General features: G+C 34.9%; 1 protein-coding gene across 6 annotated transcripts in view; it reads left to right on the forward strand.

Annotated features, from left to right (window-relative positions):
- LOC105202145 (glutamate--cysteine ligase catalytic subunit) overlaps nucleotides 1–23,050 on the forward strand; it is a 134,138-nt gene that overhangs the window by 105,737 nt on the left and 5,351 nt on the right. For all 6 annotated transcript variants that reach the window (XM_026139344.2, XM_026139345.2, XM_039455920.1 and 3 more), the window contains 3 exons: nucleotides 4,887–5,104; nucleotides 5,232–5,600; nucleotides 8,874–9,221. In XM_026139344.2, coding sequence (XP_025995129.1) covers nucleotides 4,887–5,104; nucleotides 5,232–5,600; nucleotides 8,874–9,221 — 935 coding nt within the window. The remainder of the gene's footprint in view (nucleotides 1–4,886; nucleotides 5,105–5,231; nucleotides 5,601–8,873; nucleotides 9,222–23,050) is intronic.

Below are 23,050 nucleotides of genomic sequence, written 5' to 3' on the forward strand. Positions count from 1 at the left end.
ATAACAATTTGTATTGTTATTTAATCTTGTACATAAATTATTTAATATATATAACACAAAATATTTAATTCAAATTTGATCTTTTTAATTCTTTTTAACAAAAAGGATACAAGAAATATTTTTTTTTTTTTTGTAAACTAAACATTTATTACGTTTACATTAATGTATTCTGTTTTTATAAATCTATCTGGGTTCCGATCTTATTTTCAATCGGTCTTAATACCGTATTTTCGGTGCAGAAATCTTGATTAATTCGGATTACTTTTTTCTTAATCGATTTTAATGGCACATTTTTGGCAAGGATATCAAATAGATTTTTTGAACCTTACAATTTTTGTATAAAACATTTTTTTAGAAATGTTTAAGTTTTCTTAATAATTTAGGAGTTTGGGACTTTTCGAACAGTCTGTATATGTATGTAATTCATTTTTTATTAAATATATATTGTTACGTCCGTCGGTGGCACAGGACACTCTCGCACAAAAAGGCACTCGCGTACAATAAATGATTGAGCAGACTTTAAAGAAACTCAGACGTTTATTGAAACACGTCCGTTACCAAACGAAGCGTCAGATAAAAGCAGCATAACAACAAGCGTCGCTAACAAGCAACCGTCAACTCATTAATATCGATTACAAAAACTACACGGTAACACATTACAAATATCGCATGGCCGTAACACTGCCCCTCTTTTTCAAGGTTGTTGTCCCGACAATCAAGCTGGAGGACTTGTTCTCCCAGAGAACATGAAGCTGCGAAACTTCTTCAAAACGAAACCTTTTTGCTTCAATCTTCGCTCGTACAAAACTCTTCATCTTAAATCTTGAGTCCTTTCTTCTTGGTTCTTTGGACAAGGGGGGGGGGATAATTAACTTTCAGGGACCCAACGCCCTAAAGGCTCCCATGTTCCCGCCTCGGCATTTGCCTCCAAGCCCACGGAAAAACTCTGAATCAAAAACCGGGGCAAGGCGATCTTCTTAAAAAAAGAATTTCGTATACTTCCCTCTACGCGTCGAAATGGTTCTACCTTACAAGCCTCCAAACTGAAATAAAATAAGATCCAACGAGTGCTCAATTCAAAACATTAGTCTGCCTCCCTCTCTCTCTCCCTCTTTCACAACACCCGATTTTGGAAGCAAAACAATCTTCAGAATCCCTTTCCCCCAAGGCGAGGATTTCTAGAGAAGCACGACGACTTCCTGCTCTACCCTGAGCTCCTGCCACAGGTTACGGAGCGTTTCCTTACGGAAATGGACTATTGTAACTATTAGTAAAGCTATTAATAAAACTATTGGATTATTTGTCATAATTTTTTCGCGGATTATTGGGACGAACTATTACACAGAACTATTGAAAAATTATTTGAGCTAATAGTCACTACAATTTATATAGTCATATAAAACATGTATTGATAAATCAATAAATTAAACGTAATAAATTATAGTTTCCAAAAAAATATTTTTTTTTTTTGTTCAAAAGAATTAAATAAAGATTAAATCTTAATTAAACATTTATGTACAAGATTCACTAACAATACAAATTGTTATTTTTACATGTAAAAATATAAAATTTTATGTGAAACAGCGAACCACATACACATCACATTTGAAAAAAACCGAGAGCGAAATTCATCTCGAGGTTACAATAACTAGTTCCTAAAAGTTTCACTGAAGTGCGATTTAGAATGATGGTCGCGGTGGCGCCTAGATATAATGCCTGTGGCCGCACTTGACTCACGAGAAAAGCCCCCGTGGCATGGCCACCTAGTGGAAGCCGCGCAAGCCACGAAGGCGCGAAGGCTGGCGTCGCGAAAAAGCTTTGAGACCATAGACATAGTACAAAGTCTGTGTTTGAGACTCAAAACCAAAGCAAATCGCTCGATTTTTGAAAGCACCGTAATATGTTTTTAGGTATAAAATAACTATTAATAATTGAATATCTTGGATTTTAACCGTATTCGGTATTTCTGAAATGATTTATAAATGTTTTTTATTTCATAAATAATATACGTTTTCAATAAACCTTTAATTAGCTATACCAAATGTGTATAAAATATGTTTATTATTTGTTTAAATATTGCTGCAATAAAAACGTATAAATATAATTTACGCTTAAACTTTTATTAACATATTTAAAAAATATACTTGGATATTAAATTCTATTTTTGATACGTTATTTAAAGGGATAACTTTTACAAATCATAAACATATTTAAGAAACGTTTAATTAGCATATGATAGTATTTTATAGTATTTTTATACGTGTTATAAGCGTAAATACATTTCTGGCATTTTATAAACCATTTTCAACCTATAAAATACGTTCCGTATTATATATACGTAATAAGAACGATTATTATAAACGTATATTGCACTAACGTATAAAAACCGTTTTACCTATGTACATATCTGCCACATACCTATACTTATACCTGTTTTATACTATACTTGCGTTTAATAAACGTATAAAACAATCCAGTTCTTATTGGGTTTATTGTGAATAGTCGACTAATAATCATTTATATATTAACTATTAAAAGTAGTGTGCTGGTGATTATTCCAAATAACCTGATTATAAAACCAATAATCATTCCATAAAAGAACTATTGGGGAATGATTATTGCAAATAATTTCATTATGAAATCAATAATCACTCATTCAAAAACTATTAGGAAATGATTATTGCGAATAATCCAATAATTAGATGCTACCTAATCACTATTAGAGAATGAATATACACTATTGTAAGTCAATAGTGATTATTGCTTTTCCAATAGTTCATTTTTGTAAGGGTCGCTTGCGTTAACCTCACACCAACATCTTTTTGGAAGAAAAAGAAAACCTTAGACCGTTACAACTTCCAATAGACTAGAATCTTCAAAACAAAACATAGCACTTCAGACCAAAACTAACGATCTTCTGCTCTACCTTAAATTCCTGCTTCAGTTTACCGAACATCGTCCTTTCCTGCAAACTAGAAGAAAAAGAATCAAAACTCATTTTCAACTCTTGACAAAAGAACGACTTTTTAAAATTCATCTCTCAAGGTGAGGATTTTCAGGGAGGCTTGACGACTTCTACCTTGGGTCCCTGCCGCAGGTTATCGAGCGACGTCAGTGTCACTCCCATATCAGCACCTTTTTGGAAGAGAAAAAAAACCTAGATTTTCTTCTGTTTTATCCCAGCTTTTGCCACGGGTAACCGAGTGTCATTCTCCGAGATTCAGACCAAAATGACGACCTCCTGCTCTATCCTGGGTTCCTGCCACAGGTTACCGAGCGTCGTCCGCATCTGCAATCACAATCCACTTGACGACTTCCTGTTCTACCCTGGGCTCCTGCCACAGGTTACCGAGCGCCGTCTTGAGCAATCTTAAACAAACGACGACCTGCTTTCACCCGGGCCTCTGCTTCAGGAAACATTTGCTGCGAATTTATTCCCTTGAACTAAACCAAGAAATAATAGAAACTAATTCTGAGTTTTTTGAGGCAAGAACGGTTCGTCGAATCCATCCCCCAAAGTGAGGATTTCCAGGGAAGCACGACGGCCTCCTGCTCTACCCCGGGCCACTGCCACGAGTTACCGAGCGCCGCCCGAGTTATTCCCAAACCAACGCCTTTTTAGGAGAAAAAGAAATCTTAGACCGTCTCCCTCTTTTCTGAGACGAAATCTCAATTCCGCAAAACAGAAATTTTACAATAAAGCTCTCTTTCTCTTTTTCTCCCTCTTTTTCTCAATGCACTCAAGAAAGTTTTAAGAGGAAACGATACGCCATGCTTCAATTAAAACGATAAAAATCAATAGACGTAGATACAAGCGTAAAATGCGTTTGACAAATATATTTTTTTCCTCAACCAAAGACATGCCAAAACAACGCGAACGCAACGCGTCTTCCCATTCATCTAACGCAAATCTCTTTGCGCAGAAGCAACGCGGACACAACATACCTCCAATATTTGAAGCAAAATCCCCCGCACGTAAACAAACATTTTTAGAAGGACTTAGCTGTGTCTCCCGAAGACGTTGTAGCTCCGCATAGCGTTGATGAAATAACGTCGCTAACTTCTCCCGACAATGCAGATAAATGGATCGCTCCTCACGCATTCTTCTCAGCACCTGCCTCACTGGTTCCGCCATGGCTCGTTTTTATATTCCTCGAAAACGGTCCGAGAACGGTCGGACGAGCCCTCAAAATGTTACGTCCATCGGTGGTACAGGACACTCTCGCACAAAAAGGCACTTGTGTACAATAAATGATTGAGCAGACTTTAAAGAAACTCAGATGTTTATTGAAACACGTCCGTTACCAAACGAGGCGTCAGATAAAAGCAGCATAATAACAAGCATCGCTAACAAGCAACCGTCAACTCATTAATATCAATTACAAAAACTACACGGTAACACATTACAAATATCGCACGGTTGTAACAATATATTCAGACATATAACTTATTATACTATCTTTTCAGTAACTTTTAGCAATTTTTCTTTAAGATTTCAAATGCAAAAATCGCGGACATATTCCAGAACTGTCTTAGAAATGTTGTAGACTTAAGTTGGAACATTTGTAAAATGTTTTATTTTTTAGTTGAAATATTTTTAAGATATTTTTGAAAAATTTGGATGTTGTGTAGGTTCATATTTAAAGCTGTCTAAAACCTTTTAAAACCGAGTTTTATAATAATTAGTATACATATGTTTTCAGTCCATTATATTAAATTTTGAATTTTGAATTTTAAAATTCAAGGTCAGAATCGAATACAAACAACTGGTGAAACTTATAGAAAAAAAAACGGTTTTTCATAAATTTTTTTGTTAGACGCTCAAAAAGTTAATATAATAAAATTTAAATAAATCTCTTCCACATGATATAAATAGATCTTTTCAGTTTACAGAGATGAAAGCGTGCCATTATTATTTAAAGAAGATTTCGCCAGCAAGGGAGATGATGGATCCTCTTCAAAAGCCGCTAAAGATAATTACATTTACATGGATGCAATGGGTTTTGGGATGGGATGTTGTTGTTTGCAACTTACGTTTCAGGCATGTAATATAGAAGAAGCAAGAACATTATATGATCAACTAACACCTTTATGTCCTATCATGGTTGGTGTTGAATAATATTATATTTATTTTACAAAATTTTGTTTCTTTTTTATTAAATGTAACAATAGTGACATACAGAGTGTTCTTTCATACATACGTTACAGAAAATTTCTTTAACATTCGACAGTTGGCTTTAACCGCTGCCAGTCCGTTCTATCGAGGCTATATAAGTGATGTCGATTGTCGATGGAGTGTCATATCTTCATCAGTGGACTGCAGAACGCAAGAAGAGCGTGGATTAAAACCTCTTAAAGAGAACAAGTTTAGGATCAGTAAATCCAGGTACGATTCTATTGATTCGTACCTCAGCGAGCAGGGTGAAAAATATAACGATGTTCCTTTGACGTACGACGATGAAATATATAAACAACTTTTGGATAATGGAATTGATCATTTGCTTGCACAACACATAGCTCATCTGTTTATCAGAGATAGTGTCTCTTTATTTTCCGAGAAAGTCCATCAAAACGATTTAGAGGATACTGATCACTTCGAGGTAAGATTATGATTGCAATGTCACTCTGGTAAAAAAGGTGTAATAATGTTTTGAAGAAATTTTGTCAAACTTGACGTTTTATTAAATCTGATGAAATTTTAATATATGGAACATTTCACGTTACTCAGATCACTTACGTGCCCAAAAACCAGTTCAATGAAAATAAACGTTTAAAGTCTCAAATTATTTGTACATCCACATACTTTTGAAAGAAACGTGCCTTTTTGAAAAATTCATTGTAACGGATGCATTATGACGCCGAGAACATCACATGCAAATTTAACACAATTTCGCTTTTTAAATATTTTTATTTTATTTTATTATCTTTTAATCTTTGATATTTTTTATTATTATTTAAATTTGTCATTGCTGGTTTATGTTTAAAATTATCTTTTTTGTTTTCACTTTTTAATAGACTTTTGGTGGCCCATTCAGTCAAGCAGGATAGGAAAACCTAGAAGTAATCATTTTCAAGCTAATTGGGATTTTTACAGTGATTTGAGCAAGAAAGTGTTAAATTTATAAGTGATGTTTATTTTCAGTGTCAAGTACGATTCAGCACATTGAATTTTTTAAAAAGGCTCGTTTCTTTTAAAAGTATATGGTTATACGAATAATTTGAGACCTTAAACGTTTATTTTTGTTACGCTGATTTTTGGGCACGTAGGTGATTCGGTTGACATAAAACGTACTAGGTGTGTGTGTGTGTGTGTGTGTGTGTGTGTGTGTGTGTGTGTGTGTATATATATATGCGTGCACGCGCGCGCTTGCCCGTGTATATACAGGGTGACCCATTTTAAAGTATTCCCGAGAATATCTTGAAAACTAAACATTTTAGGACAAAGTGTTTCAGATAAAAGTTGTAGGTTTTCAAAAGATCTATTTGAATGAATGAATAGAAAATTTATTTGTTCCCGTTGAGGTTACAAATCTTGATATATTCTTTGCTATTTTATGCTACCTTACACTTAACTTATATATAACTTACATCTATCTTACAACTAATTACAACGTTTTCCTATGTACACATACGCACGCCCGGGACTTCCGCTTTCGTCACAATTCTTCTTATCTCAATCCTTTGACCGATTTCTATTTCTTTTTGGGTTTTGCTCTTGGTCCAACCCTTCCTTAGATGTCCTGGTATTCCTCCCATTTTTACCCTCTGATACCATTTATTACTCCTCGACCTTCTAATCCTTTCCCTCTCTTCTTCCTTTGCCTATCCCTATCCCTCTCTTCTCCCTTGCTAAAATCAAAAGTTTCTCCTCTCTCTTCCTCTTCATCTCCCCTACTCCAATCCCTCTATCATCAAAGAATCCTTTTCTTTCCATTTTCCAGTCCGACATCCTCCTTTTCTTTGCGCACACATTCTCTCTCTCTCATCTCCTCTTAACATCTCTTTGCCAATTCACTCCCTCACTTTTCCGACAATCTCTTCCCAAAACTCCACGTCTTCCTCCCCGCTCGCATCCTCAGTTTTTCTTTCAGCAGTTTCTCTCTTATTAAGTATCAACTTATCCCCAGCACCAATTTCAGGTATTTTTCTTGTATTCTCTTCATTTTGTCTCTTTCTTTCTAATTGCCCCATTACCGTTTTTCCCTTTCTTGCCCTATTTTTCTTACCTACTCATTTTGTTTACCATCAACAGATCTATTTACTGATCTTATTAGTTTTACCTTGGATGGCGTTATATTAACTTTTTTAAATGGGATATCCTATTTTTGATTCCAGAATCTAATAGCTTTTGTCAAGAGCTTTTTGAAACACTCTAGTTATTTTTCTTTAAGTTCTTTTTGAGTTGAGACTTGAAAATTAATTTCTCAAGAAATACACTTTAGATAAAAAAAATTTAGAAACAGGTGTTTGATATTTTTTGAAAAACTGTCTAATAATGACCATATTTTTTCATCGTACTGCTGGCTTTAGCATTGCCTGATGTACACCGCGAGAAAGTAGCACGATCGGATTTTGTACATCATGTAGCTCTTAAAAGGGTGATGTTATAATTGATATTTAAGCAATGAGGTGCTTAAAAGTGGTACCGTTAATCTGTTGATAAAGCTAGATTCGGCGTTGATAGTGCATAATACATATGTAGTATGCCAAAGAGTGTCGCGTGTAATATTATTGCACGCTATTCGAATTCTTTGAATTATGTCGGCTCTGGTGGTTGGTCTTTCTCGATTGACAGAATCTTTGAGAAAGCCCCACAAGTAGAAGTCAGGAGTCAGGCCAAAAAATATGGCCATCATTAGATAGCTTTTCAAAAAATATCAAACATCTGTTTTTTAATTTTCTTCTAAAGTGTATTTTCTGAGAAATTAACTGTCAAGCCTCATAACTCGAAAACATCTTAAGGAAAAATAACTTTATTATAGTGTTTTGAAAAACTCTGGACACCAGCTATTAGATTCTGAAATTAAAAATAGTGTCCTATTTAAAAAAATTGGTGTAACTTTGATCTGACTTTGGCGCCGCCATCCAAAATTAAACTGATAAGATCAGTAAATAAATATTTTGAAACCCTACAACTTTTATCTGAAACACTTTTACCTAAATTGGTTAGTTTTCGAGATATTCTTGGGGAGACTTTAAAATGGATTACTCTGTATATCCACATATTGGATGCTTACGATAACCCAAGTTAAGTGAACTCCGGCAATATGAAACAGCGTTGAGTTGTTATGAATCATAAAAGTACTAGAGAGAGTTACGCCTTACATTTCTTGGCCCTAGTGGAAACTAATTCAACTTGGGTTATCGTAAACATTTATTGTGTGCGTGCGTGCTTGTGTGCGTGCGTATAGAGAGAGAGGGGGGGGGGGTGGAGGGGAATAATGAAATATTATTTTGTTTTTTTGAAATGTTAAAAACAAAATATAAAAAACAGTTTAATATAAAAACAGACAACATTTTAATGAGAATTTATTAAAAATGTAATAAAAGTTTTGTGAAGAATTTATTAAAATTGAAATAAAAAATCGCTGATAGTCTGTATTGGTAAATTAACATTTATTGCATTGTAATTAATTTTTTAAAATTACAACGAAAAATCGCAAATTCTGTATTAACGAATTAACGACATTTTATTAAAGTATAATAAATTTTTGATGAATTTTCAATGATATTAAAAGTTTTTTGAATGTTCCACAATAAACTTTTACAAATGTCATCGAAATGTTATTAAAATTTTTCCATCCGATCAACTTTTTGATATTTTGATCGCGGCAGATATTTTTATTATGTGATAAATTATAATATTGTTTCAGAATATACAGTCTACAAATTGGCAAACTATGCGCTTTAAACCGCCACCTCCGAACTCATCTATCGGTTGGCGCGTAGAATTCCGTCCATGTGAAGTTCAGATCACGGACTTTGAAAATGCTGCGATAGTTTGTTTCACAGTGTTATTAACGAGAGTCATTTTGAGTTACAAATTAAATCTTTTAATCCCGATCAGCAAAGTCGATCAGAATATGATCAGGGGGCAGAAGAGAGATGCGGTAAAATTAGAAAAATTTTGGTTTCGTCGTGATATTACTTCCGATAAAAAATCAGACAACACTCAGTCAGAGTACACTGAGTTTACAATCAATGAAATTATCAATGGAAAGGTATTTATCAGATAAAAGATACATAAGTATTTTACGTGTCTTACATCTATCGTGTTATTTTAAGCTTTTGCGTTCATTTTTTTTAGTGAATATAATGTTGTGAAAGTTATCCAGGGGTTTTCGGGGTTGCTAAGTACGATTTTAATGTAAAAAAATACAAAATAAAAAATGGCGGATTCAATATGGCGGACAAAATTATTAAAATCAACTGAATTTGCTTGAAATTTGCTATTTTGGGGTTTTCGAGGTAACTGATTACGAATCCGATGTCAAAAGTCCAAAATTTAAAATTGCGAATTTTATAATATAGCATACAAAATTATCAAAATTTGTTGGATTCACTTTAAATTTGTTATATAGGGGTTTTTGAGGTTGTTGAATACGAATCTGATGTCAAAAGTACAAAATTCATAATTGGCGAATTTAATATGGCGGACAGATTTCCAAAATTAATCAAATTTGGTTACAGGGAGATTTTTAGTGTCACAAACTACGAATCTGAAGCCACAAATATGAAATTCAAAATGGAGGAGCTATTATAGCTTGGTGGATATGTCTAAAAAACTGTTTATACGTGTATTTTTCTGACATATTGATGAAATGTAATCCCTACTATTTTCTTCTGGCAATAAAAATAAATCGTTATTTAAAATTATTGTTAAATATATAAGTAATCTAACTTCAAACTTGGCGCGAAGCACCTGAAACAAGAAAGTGCTTGTGGCGCGCAGACCGAAATCTGTGGTGCGACGTGCGCGCTTTTCAGGCAACGCAGAAAGAAACGGCTGACGAAATCGACAAAAGCATTGAAGCAGTCGCGATTATCGGTCCGGTAACGGTTGAGAAAGAGAAAGCGAGTCTAGCGAGCAAAGAGCGCATATATGGATATACGGTCATTACCATATCACGCTGTATAAGTCTGTCAGTGCTGTAGAATCCTTCGCTCTCAAATACACTTGTTATATTTTGCAAAAAACTACCGCGGTGTTTAAGTTTTTCTCTCACCCTACGAAACCTCGTCTACGCGAAAAACCAACAATTATAAAATTGAATTATTCAATATATTAAATTTGATTTTGAAAATTTTGTTTGCCGTATTGGAGATGCTATTTTGAATTTTGCACTTTTAACATCGGATTCGTAATCAGCAACCTCGAAAACTTTTACATAGCAAATTTTAAGCGAATTGAGTGAATTTTGATAATTTTGTCTGTCATTTTATATCCGCCATTTTAAATTTTGAATTTTTTGGCATCGGATTTGTAATCAGCGACCTCGAAAATCCTTAAATATCAAATTTCAAGTAAATCCATTTGATTTTGATAATTTTATCCGCCATATTGGATTCGTTATTTTGAATTTTGAGTTTTTGACATCAAATTTGTAATTAGCGGTTTAATAGCAAATTTCAATTCAATTCAGTTGATTTTGATAATTATGTTCGTCATATTGGATCCTATTTTTAATTTTAAATTTTTGATATTTGATTCGTAATCGGTGATCTCAAAAATCCTCAGGTAGTGATGTTGAGGTGTAGGTTATAAGACAACATTTTATATAAATAAATTTAATCTCTAAAAACGGCAATTTTTTGGTATATATTTATTAATAACAAATTTTTTATTTAAAATATTCTAAAACTTATTTTATTAGTTAGAGGAAACTTTTAATAATCTACCAATAGCAAATATGCTAGAGGAATATGTGAAACAATTGATTTATAATAATAAAATAACCTTGGAGGTAGGTGGGGCTCCTAGGAGTGCACCGTGACGCAAAGGGTTAAATATAGCTTTTAAATATTTAAGTATTAAAATATTTAATACTTACATATTTAATTTACATGTTTACATAAATTTCAGAGTGTTTACTACTGGAAAAGCCTAAATTTGAAGAGAATTTTTTTTTACTCTTGAAAATGTCATATATTTTTGTGGAATTTTAAATTTTATCTTTTTTTTACAATTTTTTTTGATTATTTTTTCTTGATAATATAAAATTGACAATCGATTAGTAATAAATATTTTGTAAACACTCTGAAATTTTTTCTTTTCTATCAGAATTTTACAAATGTACTAATTTTCTATACAACACACAAACGAATCAACACACAAATGAATCAACATTTTAGATATAATATTACGAATATTTATTTTTAAAATGTAGATTTAACGTTGAAAAGACTTTGTAGAAACATCTAATGTTTATTGAATTCATATTTGTCGAATTTCTTGCAGATTGCAATTCAACATTCAGAAACATTGTTCAATATTGAATCAATATTTAATTAATGTACATACACGTATCACATTACATATTATATACATTATATTGCTAAAAAGTGAATAAAATAAATACGTAAAATTTAGTTTTTAAATTGTTTGAAAAAAATTTTAATTAAAAAAATAATGTTTATTATTCAAAGTTGGTTCTTTGTCTTTCTAAAATATACCATATATTTAAATGTATAAAGTATATTTTAGACAGTTAAAAAAACTAATTTTAAACAATACAAATCAATGTTATTTTTTAAATTTAGATTTTTTTTCTAACAATTTAGAAACATACTTTACATGTTTTATTCAATTTTTTTAACAATGTGAAATTACAATTTTAAATCTTAAAAAAATTAAAAACGTTTATGTTTATTACCTTTTATGCAATTAGGTTTGGTTTGATTAATAAAAAAATTTATATATATATATGTATATTGCATTCAAAATATATTTTTTTATAGTATAACATATTATATTTGAATAGGAGCATGGTAATCAATAATTTAAAATGATTAAATATTGATATCAAAATGATGACAGCATGCTTCCTGGGAAACCATTTTTTTTTTAAATTTTGTTTTAAATTTTACATGCTTAAAAATTAATTTTCTCAAAAGAGGGTACACCCACGGTCATCGATTCTGTCCCTTGGAAAGTTTTCTAAACTGAGAAGTCACTATCTTTCTATATATTTGCAGTTCATGATTAACGCAACGTCGGATAATAAGAATAAAGAATCATTATTAAGAATAATAATTATTAAGAATCATTGAGAAATTAAGAATCATTATTATTGTGTAAGATTTGAATATTTATATATTATAAAAAAATCCTTATCAGCTATGCATATCGGCAAGTAATCTAGTGTTTATCTCAAATCTACGGCATATCCGTTCACCTTTTGTTTTATCCATTACGAGAAATTATTAATTATATTTATACAAAGTATTAGAAGACTCTCAAAATTTAACACAACATAAACAGCTAAAACACAATCAGTGTTCAAACAATTATTTATTCATAATGAATCACAAAAGTAACGAACGTTTCGGCTCTCTTTGGAGCCCTCTTCAGCGAAATTACAAGTAAAAAATTATTCTAGTCATCATCTTCAGCGTAATTACAAGTGGAAGTTATTCTAGTCGTCATCAATTACCGTGAATTAAATTCCGCCGTGGAAGCATTGCCCGTTGTCGTGTCAGTGAAATTGACAATTTTGGCACTGATGACGACCAGTGAAGCATTGGATAATTGTCCATAGGAAGCGAAATTCGCCTGTCACAATATACATTCAAATTTGCTGTAATGCCGCGTGCTCACTATCTCACGCAATAACGTATACGTATACGTTGTGTTAATTATATTTATCTTCAAAACTTGAGTTCGTGAATTAACTTCCGAAAATTTATTGCATTTGACATAAAAGTTACTTTGCCTTTATGTCAAATGTGGTCGCAAGCGGTCGGCGTGGCTGACGTTACATTAATCATGAATCTGCGAGTATGTAGAAAGATAGTGACTTCCCAGTTTGGAAAATTTTTTGAGGGACAGAATTAATGACCGTGGGTGTACATACATTTTGTATTATAGATTTGTAACATACACATATGAGGCATATACGAGGCATATTTCAAAAGTAAGAGCCGTCGGCTTATATTTAAATATTAGCAGGTCTAAACACTTTCACGCATGCAGCGCCATGTATTGACTATTTACGAAACTACTGCAGTTGTTTTGATTCCATAGTCGTTTATCAGTCGCTGAATGCAGATCGCAATGTCCGCGACAATCGTTTCTCCCGCCAGTTGTGAAGTGCGCGCTGTGATTCGATTTTTGCGTGCAAGAGCTTTAGTTGCTGAAATCCATCGGGAATTGTACTTAGTGCATGGACTTACAGTAATGAGTGAAGGAAAAATTTGACGAGTGAAGGAAAAATTCGAAATGGTGTCGAAACTTTAAAAATAGCCGCATAAATGTGCATGATGAAGAGCGGAGTGGCAAGCCCAGTATTCAGACCGACGACATCTTTGATCAGATAAACCGAAAATTGCAATGAAAATCTCATTACTGTAGGCCCATACACTAGGCACAACTGCCGATGGATTTCAGCAGATGAAAATCCTTTTGCACGCAAATTGAATCATAGCGCGCACTTTACAATTGGCGGGAGAAACGATTGTCGCGGACATTGCGACTTGCATTCACCGGCTGCCAAACGACTATGAAATTAAAACAACAACTGCAGTAGCTTCGTAAATAGTCAATACATGACGCTGCATGCGTGAAACTGTGTTCAGACCTGCCAATATTTAAATATAAGCCGACGGCCCTCACTTTTGGAATGTGCCTCGTACTTAATAATGTAAAACACATACATTTACATAAATACACTTCTCAGTTAATATTTTCAAATAAGAAAGAAACGCGAGAATAACACAAAATATAAAATTTCAAAATTTTACATTTTCATAATTTTATAGTCCATTTACAATACACTTTTATTTGCCAAATATAAATAATATATGCATGATGTCTCAGACTTTGCGTACCACGTGTTAATAGTAGATTCCTGAGATCATTTCGAGACGAAAATTTTTATATCAAATGTCAAAGCTACAGTAGTTCTTAAATGAAAAATATTTGGTAAATTAAACGAAAGGCTCTAGAATAAGAAGGGTCAAAATCCCTCCCTCAATGGATTTGTATGAAATTTAACCCATTCTTTTGTCATTAAAAGAAACTAAGTTTTCTAAATTTTCAAGTCCCGGACTTTTTTCTATCGCCCATAATCTTGAAAAAAATGTTTCTTAGTAAATAATTTTTTTCTCTACGAGTTTTAAATGAATCGATTTGAAATTTTAACTGGTATTGGATATGATTTAAACACATAATAACAAATTTTAGTTTTTTATTTTGACAGAAAATTCTAATTTTACAAGCCAAAAAAAGATTTTAAATTGTAATATCTCGACTCTCACAAGACTTGCTACCTCTATATTTTAATCATAGTTACATTTTCATGAAAACTATTTCATCCTTGATTTTTTTCAGAATTTTTCTTTTACGACAACACCTTTAAATACCTTAAAAACCGCTTTTTTCACATTTTTTGGCTATTTTTTGTAGTTACTTTTGTTTGTAAAGATCGTAACTGCATCTGATAAATTTTCTATTCTCCACTGGAACAGAGATCATCATCAAGCATCATTAACAAATATCTTAAAGAATATTAAGTTTCTGATTTAAAACATAGGTATCACGTTTTTACTTGTTTTCGTCATTTTCGTGTATTTAAAGCGCGATTTTTTAATCTATGTCCGGATAGATTTGTTACTTCTTATATAACTACATAATTTTTGTTAGTCATAATAAAAAAAGTCACCAGAAACTTTTTTAATCTCAAAAACGGTATATTTTAACAAGTTTTTCCAATGTCATCCCAACAAACACAAAATTGACGATATATTAATGTTAGTAGTAATTTCCCATTTAGCAATATTATTGTATAATACATTCGTTATAAGATATTTACATTGTTGAGTGAGGAAAATTACAACTAACATTTACATAACGGTAACTTTGTATTTCCTGGGAATGGTTTTAGTGCATAAAATCTTATTTCTTTCAATGGATAATATTGTTGTGCCCGTTCGGCCGAGTTTGAGAAGCTGGCCGAAGGAAGATTAATCGATCAGAAAAAGTACGGCCGGCTTTTGTTCTGTTTTGGGATGCGGAGCTGTCAAGCGATATTTTGAATAATTCCGCTACGAATGAATTGTATAAAGTTCCACGATTAAAACTTGTGTTCTTTTCGTAAAGAGTGTTTAATTATTTCGTCTCTTGCGTTTGAGTGTCCTTACGCGAATGAAATGTGTGCTCGTCTCGTCGAGAATAACAATATGTTTGGGAAATACCAAACCTTTACAGTTCAAATCAAGTTAAGCTCTTAAAATAAGGGAGATTATTTGCTATTTGCAATCTCATTTTAAAATGGTTTTCCAACAATTTTAAAAGCCTATTCAACCTGTAATGAAAATCAATATTACAAAAAAGAATTTCAATAGAAAAATAACACTTTTGTACAACTTAGTATTCGAATAATTATATTTAAAAAGAGAAAAATAATACTACATATCAGAATATTTTTTTGCCTCTCGCTCAGACCGTATACTCACTTTTTTACAAGGGGTAGCATGAGAGTATTGACTTGGCATATAAATATTAATTTTTTTCTGAAATGTTACATATTAAAGAACTATATAATAAATTGAATTCGCATAAAGCATTTATTCACGATTCTTATTTGTGTTTATACTTATATTTATACTTATAATCGTACGATTACTGCCATATTAATGCCAATCTAAAGAAATCACAAAACAGCAGATTCTGTGTGATTTTTTGTGTGTAATTTTCTTTGCAGTAATTCTTTTTTATAAGGGGAAAGGCAAATCAGATTTGAAACGTTTGCATCTTAGCGTTATATGATGTCATGTTTTGGTTTTGTTGTTTATAAGTAACACCCAAACATATTAACCATTAAAAGGAAAAGGATTTTATGCATTGAAACCATTCCTAGCAAATACAAAGTTACTGTTATGTAAATGTTAGTTATAATTTTTTTCACTCAACAATGTAAATGTCTTATAACAAATGTATTATACAGTAACATTGCTGAGTGGGAAATTACTACTAACATTAATATATCGTTAATTTTGTATTTACTGGAATGACATTGGAAAAACCTGTTAAAGTATAGCGTTTTTAAAATTAAAAAAGTTTCTGATAGCTTTCTTTATTATGAGTAATAACAAAAATTATGTAGTTGTATAAAAAGTAACAATCCGGACGTAGATTAAAAAATCGAGCTTTAAATATACGAAAATGACGATAAGAATCGAAAACGTGATATTTTAAATCAGAAACTTGATATTGTTTAAGATATTTGTTAATGATGCTTGATGATGATCTCTGTTCTAATGGAGAATAGAAAATTTATTAGATGCAGTCACGATCTTTACAAACAAAAGTAACTATGAAAAATAGCCAAAAAATGTGAAAAAAAGCAGTTTTTAGAGTATTTAAAGGTGTTGTAATGGAACGACAATTTTGAAAAAAATCAAGGAGGAAGTAGTTTTCATGAAAATGCATCTATGATTAAAATATAGAAGTAGCAAGTCTTGTAAGAGTCAAGGTATTACAATTTAAAATCTTTTTTGGCTTGTAAAATTAGAATTTTCTGTAAAAATAAAAAACTAAAATTTGTTATTATGTATCTGAATCATATCTAATACCAGTTAAAATTTCAAATCAATTCATTAAAAACTCGCAGAAAAAAAAGTTATTTATTAAAAAACATTTTTTTAAAATTATGGGCGATAGAAAAAAGCCCGGAGCTTGAAAGTTTAGAAAACTAGAAAATAGTTTTTTTTAATGACAAAAGAATGAATTAAATTTTGTACAAATCCATTGAGGAGGGAATTTTGACCCTCGTTATTTGGTTAGAGCTTTTGCGCGCTCAGGTATGACACGTTGCACAGTAATGAAGGTGTTCCTAAATATGATATTCAATTTTCATATTGATTTTGCATATATCTTCACGGTACGATGTATCATACTTGAGCGCACGAATTTCGGACGGTTTGATTTGTCAACTTTAAACTTTTTTATTTAAAAACTACTGTAGCATCGACATTTTGGTATTAGAATTTTTATCTCAAAATAAATCTGAAGAATCTATTAACGAGTGGTATGCGAAGTCTAGGACAGACTGCATATACGTATCTACAGGGTATTCGTTAATGTTTTATCATAAGAGATGACTTACCGACTGCACTTGTAATTTACTAAACGCTCCTTAGATAATAGCTGGGCTGCGTTCGGAAATACACGGTGTGCCACTAATTCACATTACCCGTTTGGAAAACACGGTGTCTCGGTGTGCACTCGGGTGAGACCATTCGGAAAGTCGAGAGAGGCACTCCGTGTGTCACCAAATTAGCCAACAAAAAAGCAAGTGGAGTCGATGTGAGCCGGTGTGTTTACTATTTTGAAATGGCGCTCTTATTAAAATTTAATAATTACTTTAATAATGACGAAATTGTTTTAGGATTATATTTAATCAATATATCATATGTAAGATTATATTTTACTTTATACGTAACATCGTAATTTTTAATAATTTAATCATCAAATGTAAAAATTGTAAACGAATATATGTCCATATAAAAAACAATATTTATTTTTTATTTCATACAAATTTAAATTATAAATGAAACAACAAATTTATTCGATAATTTATACTATAATTGTTTTGTTATTTGTGTTAATGTTCCTAGAAGTAGAGAGTCTGAACTTCTGGGGGTTCTACGTGATTGGATATCCCTAAAATGGCAGGACCAATTTTGAACCCCTTCCCCCCCCTTAATTCTCTTTAGCAAATGCAACAACAGCATACTACATGGGCTGAAAGGTCCCGGGATTTTTAATGAAAACAAGCGTTTTTTGGACAAAGTTATATTTATTCCTCAACAGTTGCCTTTGAGTGCGATACACTTGGTATAACGATTTGCCAACATTTCGATGCCCTTTCTGTAGTACGAAACGATTAAGCCTTCGAAATGCGCCTTTGTTTCTGCGATGACTTCCTCATTCGATGTGAATCTCTTTCCCTGGAGCCACCACTTGAGGTTTGGGAACAGATAATAGTCGCTGGGGGCCAAGTCTAAAGAATACGACGGGTGAGCAACCAATTTGAATCGTAATTAGTCCAATTTGGCTATCGCTTTTAAGGACGTGTGTGACGGTGCGTTATCGTGATGGTATAGAACTTTTTTCTTCGTCATATGGGGCCGTTTTTTCTTTATTCCGTCGTTCAGTTTGTCCAATAACGCTGCATAATACTTTCCCGTAACTGTTCTTTCCTTCTGCAAGTAATCGATGAAGATTATGCCATGCGCATCCCGAAAAACGGAGGCCAAAACCTTCCCGGCCAAGCATTGGTCTTTTGGCCGTTTTGGTTGGCTTTCGTGGCTTTTCAGCCACTTTGCAGACTGCCTCTTGGACTCAGACGTATGGTAATGAATTCACGTTTCATCCATCGTCACAAAACGTCGAAAAAAGTCTACTTGATTACACTGCAACAACGCCAAACTGACCGTTGAATCATCAACGCGCTGCTGTTTTTGGTCGATAGTCAGCACATGCGGCACCCATTGCGCAGATAGCTTTTTCATATTCAAAACATTGTGCAAAATGTATCCCACCCGCTCTTTTGAGATGCCAACAGCCTCAGCTAACTCGCGCAACTTCACTTTACAATCACTCAAAACGATTCGATGCACTTGCTTTACGATTTCTGGATTTGTAGCCTCTTTTGGTCTTCCATAGCGAGGTGCGTCTTCGGTGCTTGTACGACTCATTTTAAATTCACTAAACCATCGATAAACTGTTGTTCTCGAAGGAGCAGATGTGTGATAACATTTCTTCAACCATTTCATTGATTGTCCAGAAGTTTTTTCCCATCAAAAAACAATGTTTGATCAATATGCGATATTCCTGTTTTTCTATTTTTTTTACGAAGGAGAAGGTAGCAACACTTAAACGACTGTAGCTTGTAAACGAATGAACGAAATGTCATGAAACTTTACACAGAAACTAGTGACAGATGAACCTCTCGAAATAAATCATGTTCTGTAGGCTCCGGCTGATAATGTACCGTCCGGTATTACCGACTGATATAACGAAAGGCAAGTTAGTTACGTTTAGTAACTCACGAGGTCAAGGCGTGCTTCTTCAACAGACTCACTTGTGGCTCGACCCTGGTTGTAACAAGTTCAAAAATACACTCGTCGTTAATTACAATTATTCTCGTGTGCTAATTACTACCTCCTCTAATCCTGAACACCGTGGGCATTCAGAGAGGAGAAGACGGCTGCATTTGAGCCCACATTGGTGACCCCGACGTGATCAACGTCAACTGACGACGACGAAATTCGTCAAGCAAAAAGACGAAAAGAGGCACACTGAGCATCATTTCGAGAAACGTCTTGAAGTCTCGAGCATTCCGTACGAAGCCGAAGGGACCGGTTGACCTTACACAACTACGGGTATCCTGAGTCCCCTGAAAGATTACAACGAGCGTGGTCGAGCCCAGCGGCAAGTAAAAACCACCGCATAACCACGTCCGCGAAACTTTTAAAGAAGCAGACATATTGTCTTCTGGAAACGGCCATATTTTCTCCTTGCGGACGAATTCGGAAAACGGCCATATTTTCTTCCTGCGGACGAATTCGGAAAGCGGCCATATTTTCTTCCTGCGGACGAATTCGGAAAGCGGCCATATTTTCTTCTTGCGGACGAATCCGGGAAGCGGCCATATTTTCTTCCTGCCGACAAAATTGGAAGGCGGCCATCTTTTCTTCCTCCTTGCGAAACCATCGCAGAACCTCAGCTACTTGTCCCGCCCGTCAACGATTCATCCTCTCAAGGCATCAAGACAGCAGGCAGACAGCTGGCTGGACAAATCCTTCGAACAACGACTCACACTTGCGTACCGTAAGTCCGTTCCAAATCAAATAACGGGCGAACCGCAGAAAAGAGCTAATTCATTTCTCATTCGAATGTAATCTGTGCGCGTACCATTACACCAGTTATTTCGGATGTAAACATCGCTCTCGCCGTTGTTATAGCTCGTGTATTAATCTTGCCGTCAATCTAACTCGCATCATAATACCATTCTAATCGTCGTTAACGCATGTGCGTATACTATTAATAGAATAAGAAACATTCGTCGCGTATAGTTAGTAATCAAACCATTACGTCATGTCGGACACGGAACAACCAGACGGCCCCTCAGGCAACCCTCAGGTTAGCACTTACCGTGTACCTAAAATTCCGCCCTTTTGGCGCAATAACCCGGAGACTTGGTTTATGCAAGTAGAAGCGACATTTCGAATTTCGAATTGCAAAACCGATCGTACCAAGGCAGATTATCTCATCAGTGCATTAGACAGCGAGATCGTGGATCAAATCGGAGATTTAATTTCCGAAAACCCTCCTTCTACGGGTTATTACCAGTCACTCAAAGACAGAATTTTATCAATATTTTCGGTTTCACCTGAAGCACGTTTGCGACAATTACTAAAAGGCCAGACACTCGGTGACCGAAAACCCTCGCAATTATTAAATCACATGCGAACATTGAACAGTAATCAATGCAACGCAACAGTTTTAAAATCTCTTTTCCTTGAACAATTGCCTGAGTCACAGCGAGCTATTTTAGTAGCCATGAACGAACCGGATCTCCAGAAAGTCGCGGAAATCGCGGACAAAATCGCCGATATAAGCAGCCCCGAAGTGGCAATAGCTCCCATACGCGCTAGTTCTGGTACAACCAAAACGCGTCACGGTGATACAAACGCTCAGTCGGACATTGATAAGCAAATGGCAGAAGTTATTAAACGCCTTACGTCCTTAGAAAATAAGATAGCAAAGCTAAAGCTAGAACGTTCTATTTCGCGATCCCGCTCTAAATCCAAACAACGTGACTCGCAAGATCCTGACGCTAAGTCAGGTTACTGTTTCATTCATCAGAAATACGGTAAAAAAGCAACCTCTTGTAGGAAACCATGTTCATGGAAAGACGACCAAAAATCGGAAAACTAAATTCACCTTCTCGGTTAGAGGCGGCCGACCAAGGTGGATTCTCGCATAATCGCCTCCATATTCGCGATCGAAAAACCGGTCATCGTTTCCTCGTCGACACAGGCGCAGAAATTTCAGTTTTAGCCGCCTCCACAGCGCAAAAAAAGACTCCTTCAGAGCTCAAATTATTTGCTGCTAACAATACACGCATCGACACGTTCGGCGAGCGACGCCTCACGCTAGACCTTGGACTTCGTCGGGCGATTTCATGGAATTTTTGTTTAGCTGCCGTTCCGTGTTCAATCATCGGTGCAGATCTCTTAAAACATTATAAGTTAGATGTTAGTCTTAGTAAGCGGCGCCTTACGGATAGCACTACCAAATTGTTTGTCACGGGAAATATTAATACTGTTCCGAACTTATGTCTCTCTACGGTAGATCATTCAAATGATTTTGCCAATATTCTCGCCGAATTCCGGGAAATCACAGGCGTTCCTCAAGAGGCCACTCGAAAAACGAGTGATGTCGAGCATCACATTCTTACAAATGGCCCGCCCACCGCAGAGCGTCCCCGACGTCTGGCGCCAGATAAATTAAAGGCTGCCAAAGCGGAATTCAGACGCCTCATGGAGTTAGGGATTTGTCGTCCTTCAAGCAGCCCTTGGGCCAGTCCCATCCACTTAGTTCGTAAAAAATCAGGCGAATGGCGCGTATGTGGCGATTATCGTCGTCTTAACGCCATGACAATCCCAGACAAGTATCCAGTGCCTCACCTGCACGATTTTTCCACGAATCTCCAGGGAAAAAAGATTTTTTCTTCACTCGATCTCTTACGAGCATACCACCAAATTCCCGTCGCAGAAAATGACATACCAAAGACTGCAGTCATTACTCCCTTCGGCCTATTCGAATATGTTTCAATGACTTTCGGCCTCAGAAACGCTGCTCAGACGTTCCAACGATACATGCATCGCGCACTCAAAGATCTCGATTTTGTCTTCATATATATAGATGACATTCTTATCGCTTCCTCTTCAATAGAAGAGCATAAGGAACATCTTCGTACAGTATTCCGTAGACTACGAGAATTCGGATTGTTTATTAACCCAGCTAAGTGCGTTTTCGGCGTAGAGGAAATAACCTTCTTAGGCCATCTTATTAACTCTCAAGGTTTCAAACCTACTTCAGAAAAAGTTGCTGCCATTCAAAATTTTCCTAAGCCAAGCACAGTTGTCGAACTTCGACGGTTCCTAGGTACCCTAAATTTTTATAGACGCAGTCTCCCGCATGCTGCGAGCGTACAAGCTCCACTCCACGTCTACTTGCAGGATTCACGCAAAAATGATAAGAGAGAGATAGCATGGACAATGGAAGCGGAAACCGCGTTTGTCAAAGCCAAGCAAGACCTGGCAAATGCGGCTTTATTAGCTCACCCGTCCGAGACCGCGGAAACGCGCATAGTCACAGACGCTTCCGACATCGCAATGGGAGCAGTTTTAGAACAGAGATTATCCAGTTCATGGAAACCTCTTGCCTTTTTTTCGCGTAAATTTACCTCAGCTCAATGCAAATATAGCGCGTATGATCGCGAATTAACAGCAATTTACGAAGCGATCAAGTTTTTCAGACACTTTCTGGAAGGTCGTTCGTTCAAGGTTTTTACCGACCACAAACCGCTAATCTATGCGTTCAAACAACATTCGGATAAAGCCTCTCCTAGGCAGTTGAGGCAATTATCTTTCATCGCGCAATTCACTACAAATTTTGAATACCTACCTGGCGCGGATAACGTCGTAGCAGACAATCTATCGCGTATATCAGCCTTGCAACTACCCGTGGACATTGAGTTAGTTGAACTAGCCGAGCAACAGTCGTCAGACGACGAACTAAAACACTTACTCAACTCAA

The sequence above is a fragment of the Solenopsis invicta genome, chromosome 12, assembly GCF_016802725.1.
Source record: "Solenopsis invicta isolate M01_SB chromosome 12, UNIL_Sinv_3.0, whole genome shotgun sequence".
Taxonomy (NCBI): Eukaryota; Metazoa; Arthropoda; class Insecta; order Hymenoptera; family Formicidae; genus Solenopsis; species Solenopsis invicta.